This window comes from Calonectris borealis, unplaced genomic scaffold, assembly GCF_964195595.1.
Source record: "Calonectris borealis unplaced genomic scaffold, bCalBor7.hap1.2 HAP1_SCAFFOLD_49, whole genome shotgun sequence".
NCBI classification, from domain to species: Eukaryota; Metazoa; Chordata; class Aves; order Procellariiformes; family Procellariidae; genus Calonectris; species Calonectris borealis.
The window spans coordinates 872215-879168 of record NW_027441458.1 but is presented as its reverse complement, the minus strand read 5'-3'; the positions used below and the strand labels follow the sequence as shown (position 1 = coordinate 879168).

General features: G+C 54.2%; 1 protein-coding gene across 1 annotated transcript; it reads left to right on the top strand.

Annotated features, from left to right (window-relative positions):
• The first annotated feature begins 6018 nt into the window (after positions 1 to 6018).
• Positions 6019 to 6954, top strand: LOC142076433 (olfactory receptor 14J1-like). Its single transcript, XM_075138735.1, has one exon. It carries the CDS (start codon positions 6019 to 6021, stop codon positions 6952 to 6954), a length of 936 nt encoding a protein of 311 aa, XP_074994836.1.

The window sequence follows — 6954 nt, the reverse complement described above, 5'->3', positions numbered from 1 at the left end:
CCAATCTCTCATAATGGTTGTAGTTGTGATTGCTGTGATTTGTATTGTTATACCTTGTGTTAAAGCACACAACAATGAAATCCATATTAACCATGGAGTATACTCCCTTGATATCTGTTTGTATAATTGGTGTTCCTTTAGACTCTGTTGGTACAATTGATGTTCCAGTACAACATTAAACTGAGAAATGATGATTCACGGTGAGCACGGACCTCACCGAGACTGCGCTCCCTTTTAACTTTGGAGGCAAGAGGTGACTGTACAACCACTCCAAGGAAACCAGTCGAATGGTGACTGTGGTCAGGGGGTGAATAGTATGGCGAGTGCACCCACCCCGATAAAAGACCAGGGGCATCAGGACCACTGCATCCTAGCTTTTCAAGCCCTTAATTTTGCGTCTTTAAGGTGGCAAGTGCCGACCATCACGTACACAGTTTGGGTCAGTAATTATGGTCATGTATACACCTCGGGCAAGGAGTAAGAAAGTTAAGGCCCTCAGCCACTCAGAGTTGACCACAGGTCAGATTCAGCTGGGGTATAATGAAACATGCCCACCGGAGGGCAAGTTGAGTCGGTCCTCCTCGGAGCAGCAGGTCTGCAGTCGGGAACCCTCCCCTTGGGTGGGGACGCTGCCCAGGGAAACTCCTCGAGGTTGAGAGCCCTCATCTTATAGGTCAGTGACTGTGCACATTTTAGATGCTCATTTCGAAAGCTGGCAGTGTAGTATTAATTCATCATACACCATCCTGAACCTATAGCTTACTGATGTCGTCAGAGTGTTGAATGATTTTGATGAGCCTCATTTCGAGTTACGTTGCTGCTAAACAATTTTTGTTTAAATACAGTTTATTTTTGAACCTATCACCTGCCTAGTTTGATTTTGTGAGCCTCCACAACATGGGGACACTGCAAGGCACAAGGGCATGGAACAGATGTTGGGAAAAGGGACTGCTAGGGGTCCCCAGTGCAGGTTCCCAACAAAGGCTGGGGAATCACCAACCACGGGTCAGGTCAGCTGTGACTTTGTAGAGCTGAAACCTGAAAACCTCCAGAGATGGAGAGCACAGAGAGTCTCTGGGTGTCCTGCTGCACTGCAGCATCACCCTCCTAGCCAGTTTCTCCTGAGGCCCAGTCTGAAGGCCCTGGGAAGAAGCTTGTGGCTGTTGTCTCTGCCATAGCATCTTCCATTGCAGAAGAGCTTGGCTCCACCACCTCTCCAGGCAGGTGTTGCCTGCTTTTAGACTGCCCTGTGCCTCCCCTTCAGCAGACTAAAGAGGCTCAGTTGCCTCAGCCTCTCCACACAGCTCATGCGCTTTAGGCTCCTAAGCCCATGGTAACAGCCTTCCTCTGGACCTTCTCCAGTTTCTCCATCCTCCTTTCAAGATGGGAAACCCATGGGCTCCTAAGGCATCCACCAGAACTCCCATGCCCTTCTCCTCAGAACAATCCTCAGCCAGCCAGGTCCCAGCCTGTCCTGATGCACGAGGTTCTTCTGACCCAGTGCAGACCTTGCCCCCTGGTCTGAAAGGTCCCTCTGGAGTGAAACTCCAACACGTCAGCAGTTAAGGTTTGTGGGCCAGTGTCTCAAACAAGATACCAAGATGGGGAATTGCAGGACACTCCAAGGACTGAAAGAGAATGATGTGTTTAATGGAGCTGCTACCCAAGGTTGAAAATCAGCAACCATCTCAGAAATGCCAAAAGAGGGAAGGAAACAAGAAATGGATAGTCAATGGGGAAAGGTTTCAGAGGGTAGGCTGTTCTTTTTGGAGGGTATTAGGATAAGAAAAGAGAAGCACTTGTAATTTTAAGGGATGAAGAGAGAAGCAAAGGATGCTGTTGGCCTTCTTTGCTGATGGCTCCCATTTTGCCTAATGAAATCCAAGGACCACCAGAGCCTTTCCCATAGAGCTGTTACCCAGCCACACAGCCCCTGGCCTCTGTCATTGCATGGGATTGGTGCACCTCAAGGCAGGATTTGCAAATTTGTGTTTACTGGACATCATGATGTTACATTTTGCAAATCCCTCTGGCCTGTCTTTGTCCTTTGGGATGGCAGGCCTGCCCTCCAGTGCAATGTCTGCTCTCCTCAATATGGTGTCCATCTGCAAATGCAATGAAAAAGCACTTGCTCATCTCCTCCAGGTCATTAAAAGCACGTTAAAGAGGGCAGGTGGCAGGACAGACCCCTGCAGGACCCTATGAGCTCGATGCCTGCAGGCAGAGTACCACGCATTGATCACGTCCCTCTGAGCCCAACCATCCATCTGGTTATTTACCCATCCACTTATCCACCCATGCAGACCACAATATCCGAACTTGGGCACAAGAATATTGGGGGGGTGATGTTGAAAACTTCACTGACTTCCAGGTTAAAAGACAACCACTGGTCTCCCTGTGTCCTGCAGTCCTGTCCTTTCATCACAGAAAGCAAAGAGGAAGGTGAGAGACAAGCTAAATCCAGTAAATCCAGTCACCTTCTCTTTCAGACCCCCAGAAATGGGATCTGAGGGAACACGATCTGGGGCACAGCCTTCCGCTCCTCTGCACATCCTTGGGGCAGTTTTGAAAGGTGCGTGCAAGGTTTGGGTGCTGCGAGTCATCAGGGAATCCCCACAGACACCATCACCTTTGAAAGATGCTGGAGAGTGGCTTCACTGTGACCTTGGGCTGCTCTCTCAGCTCCCTGGGATGCCTCCCCTCCTGTCCCCTACACTGGTAAGGATTGCGTTGGCTCAAGTGATCCCTGGCTTGATCCCCATGCACCGCTGCTTGATCTCCTCCAGAGTCCTGCCCTGAGTCCCAGAGGCCTGGCAGACCTTGCTGGGGAAGCCTGAGGCAAAGAGGACACCGAGAACCTCAGATCTATCTGCTCCTGCTCTCACCACATTCAGCAGTGGCCACACAGCACCTCTGTTTCTTCTTTAACTGTTCCTGAAGCAGTGAACGCTCCTTCTGGTGCCCTGCAATGGCCTTTCAAGTTCAGAGGGAGTTTCAATCTGGAGCCTTGCTGAGCTTGGAGGATGCTGTCCTTGAAGAGCAGCTGTCCTGAGCTCTGCAACCATGTCACAGCTCTGTCTCCTCAGGACCAGCTCCAGCTCTTCCTGCCTGTGGCCCTGGCTGAGGCCATTGCTGCACGTTTGGGCTGAAGCCCTGCAGCTGTGGAAGCAGGCAAGCTCGTCCCTGCCCTAAGGAAACCTGGTCCCAAGCGCCCAAGACCCCCTGTGTGCAAAGGCTTTGCTTCAGAGCAGAGACATGGCGTGGACAACAGAGAGCTGAATGTCTTTCGAGCCCTAGGACTACAAAGCCACACTGAAATGCCTATTTCATTCACATGAGGATATCCCCCAGCTTGGAGAAATTAGGTCTTTGCTTGTCACCTTCCTGGGAGTCCTGTCTAATGCTGGGACAAAGAAAGGGGATTCTCATGGCCAAGTCTTTTCCTGACAGGAGAAGGAAGTGTCTCTGTGCAGCTGAGGGAGGGAAGATCAGGGATGACTTCAGGCTGTTTCCCAGCAAGATCCCCTGGAGCCCCAGGGACCCCTCAAGGGAGCCGCGAGGGGCAGAGCAAGTGCTGCCTTGTGCTGGTCCTCTGCTGCTGAGCTGGGCTGGGCTCCTGGAAGGAGGGAGCTCCTGGCAAGTGGGCAGTGCTGCAGAGAGACAGCTCTGCCCAGGAGCAGCTCCTCTGCAAAGCGCAGCAGGGCTGAGGGCACTGCCTGAAGGCACCGAGGGGAGGGAGTGAGGCAGAGAGAGCGTAAAGGCAGTCTGGAGTGGGAGGATGCTGAGAGCTCACTGGGGGAGAGATCTTCACAGCCCTCTACATGGTAAGTCCCTGGGTGCAGGACAATGTAGCTGGTGTTCCTGGAGGGATATCCAAAAGCTGGTACATGCCACAGCAACTATGATCTTTCAGGAGGACTCTCTCAGCTTCCCTGCTGTAGAGGAGGAGGAGGTGCTGCAGAGCAGGGCTTCCCTGCTGCACCGTCAGAAGGAGAGGGCATGACGGCTGCCTTCTCCCGGGCACTGCTCCAGGGGGTGAAGGTGTGTGTGCAGGCAGGGGTGGCCAGGGCTGTCCTTCCGAGCAGGGTCCCTGCGCCCCAGGGGGCTGGGGCAGGGACTCTGCTGCCTGCCAGGGTCAGCACTCAGCCTGCCCGGGGAGCTCCCCACGACGCTGTGGGGAGAAGCTGTGGGTGGAAGGAGTGAGCCCCAGCAGGGCACGGTCCTTCTGCTGTCCAGAGGGTGCAGCGTGGTTCAGGGCTGCTCAGGCTTCTCCATCACCCGGAGGACATTTGCAGAGTGTCATTTTAAAGATGGGTGTCAAGGTAGGGGATTACCTGAAAGGGAAGAAGTGTGTGCTTTGAGTTTTCTCCCCTGGGTTGTCTGGGTGGGCAGTGGGAGATGGGAATTGATTGCTCTGCTCTGGAGTAGGCAATGAGACCCCAGTTCTCGTTAGGACTTGCCTGAGCTGCTCCTTAGCCCCTGCACGCACCGAGATGCCCCTGGGCAGTGCCCTGCTGACAGGAGGTGTCTGCAGGGCAGAGCTGAGCACGCAGCAGGGCGGATGGGCTCTGTGAGTATGAAGAGGGAGGAGCCGTGAGGGCAGAGAAACAGGTCCTGGCCCAGAAGAGCTCCAGGCAGCAGAACCATGGGCAGCGAGGAAGAGAGAACTGCTCCCAGAAAGGCCATGGGAGGAGGGGTTCAGGCACCTCCCTGCCATCCCCTGCAGTGCAGATGCTTTCCCTGGAGCAACCCCCTGCTCTCCTCACTCACACGGCAGAGCCTCTGCCCTTCATGTCATGGACACTTGGCCATGAGTTGCCTTCCCAGCAGCCTGACCACCAAAGAGGAGAAAAACTCAAGGCTCTGACTATGTCTCCCTCCCCTGCCTCCCTTGGCAGGGGAACTTTGGCACGTTCTCCTCTTCTCCCTGCCGCCCTTGTTCTTACTGTGACACTCACTGCTGTGGGGGGTGAGGATTCAAGTGCACCTCAGACACCAACGCTGTGTCTACTGTCATGCCCGTATGTCCGTGGAGGAAAAGCATCCAACTCGCACCCTGTTAACCTTTGGGGCTCTGGGTACTGCAGTGTGCGGCTGGCACACATCTCACCCTCCTTCCAGGACACAGGAAATTTAGGAGAGTTGAGTCTTTCCTTGGGAGGTCCTGCTGGGCTGCAGGCTGCCCTCCAGTAGGGCAAAGCTCTCCCGGGGCACCTCTATGTCATGCAGGAGACCCATGGAGAAGACACCTCGGTGCTAAGGCCATTGAAATGCTGCTGGGTGGCTGTATGTGGGCAGCTGTAAGGAGCCCTCTGTGTCCGTGGTTGGGAGGGGAGAGCTGAGATCCTCCTCAGGTACGATGGGGTGAGGGCTTTGGAGATGTGCACTCAGAACGTGGATTCCTCTGCTCCCAGCAGTGTCCGGTTTCGTTTGGGGGGAATACGCGAGTGCCATGATCCTCCAGCTGAAAGAGCCGCCAGCACAGGGCAGCTGAGATCAGGGCTGATGGACAGAGCGGCTGTCCTCACTCTGCACTGAGGGACAGTCCCTTTGCCTCTCAGGACCCACACAATTTCACTTGCAGTGCAGCAGAAATGCCCGGGATTTCTGCATTAGAAACACTGCTCAGCTGTGGTGGGGCAACCAGACCAGAAGGCACAAACCAAAACCCCACAGCTCTGCTCTGCAGGCAGGTGAATTGGCAGTGACAATGCTGAGAAGCTCTTTGATATCACGAGTGGATTTAATCTGAGATCACCCCATGTTCCTGTTTACCTGTTGCTGTGGGGCAGGACTGACTCCTCCAGAGCCCAGAGCAGAGCCTGCGGCTCCCTGGGGCACCCTCAGCCAGCACCAACCAGAGCTCGTGCAAGGCACCTGCCAAAGGTCTTTCTGAATGGAGAGAGACACTTTGGGGGTGTCCTATGAGAAATGGCTTTGATTTTGCTCAGAGAAGTCTCTCCTAACTTGTCACTGTCTTTTCCCTCTTGGACAGTCCCCCATGCCCAGAGGCAGCAGATGTCCAACACCAGCTCCATCACCCACTTCCTCCTCCTGGCCTTCGCAGACACGCGGGAGCTGCAGCTCTTGCACTTCTGGCTCTTCCTGGGCATCTATCTGGCTGCCCTGCTGGGCAACGGCCTCATCATCACCGCCATAGCCTGCGACCACCGCCTCCACACCCCCATGTACTTCTTCCTCCTCAACCTCGCCATCCTCGACCTGGGCTGCATCTCCACCACTGTCCCCAAATCTATGGCCAATTCCCTCTGGGACACCAGGGCCATCTCCTACTCGGGATGTGCTGCCCAGCTCTTTCTCTTTGCCTTCTTGGCAATGGCAGAGTATTATATTCTCACCATCATGGCCTATGACCGCTATGTTGCCATCTGCCAACCCCTGCACTATGGGACCCTCCTGGGCAGCAGAGCTTGTGTCCACATGGCAGCAGCTGCCTGGGGCAGTGGGTTTCTCACTGGTCTGCTTCACACTGCCAATACATTTTCACTTCCCCTCTGCAAGGGCAATGCTGTGGACCAGTTCTTCTGTGAAATCCCCCCACTCCTCAAGCTCTCCTGCTCACGTACCTACCTCAGAGAAGTTTGGTTTCTTGTGGTTACCCTTTCTTTAGCATTTGTTTTTTTTATTTTCATAATGGTGTCTTATGTGGAGATCTTCAGGGCTGTGCTGAGGATCGCCTCTGAGCAGGGGCGGCACAAAACCTTCTCCACCTGCCTCCCTCACCTGACGGTGGTCTCCCTGTTTGTCAGCACTGGCATATTTGCCAACCTGAAGCCCCCCTCCATCTCCTCCCCATCCCTGGATCTGCTGGTGACAGTTCTGTACTCAGTGGTACCTCCAGCAGTCAACCCCCTCATCTACAGCATGAGGAACAAGGAACTCAAGAATGCCCTGAAGAACCTGTTTCTAGTAGTAGTATTTCAGCAGCAATAA

Bases quoted from the DNA above. Each gene is read 5' to 3' on its own strand.
- LOC142076433 (XM_075138735.1), top strand. From the start codon at position 6,019: ATGTCCAACACCAGCTCCATCACCCACTTCCTCCTCCTGGCCTTCGCA.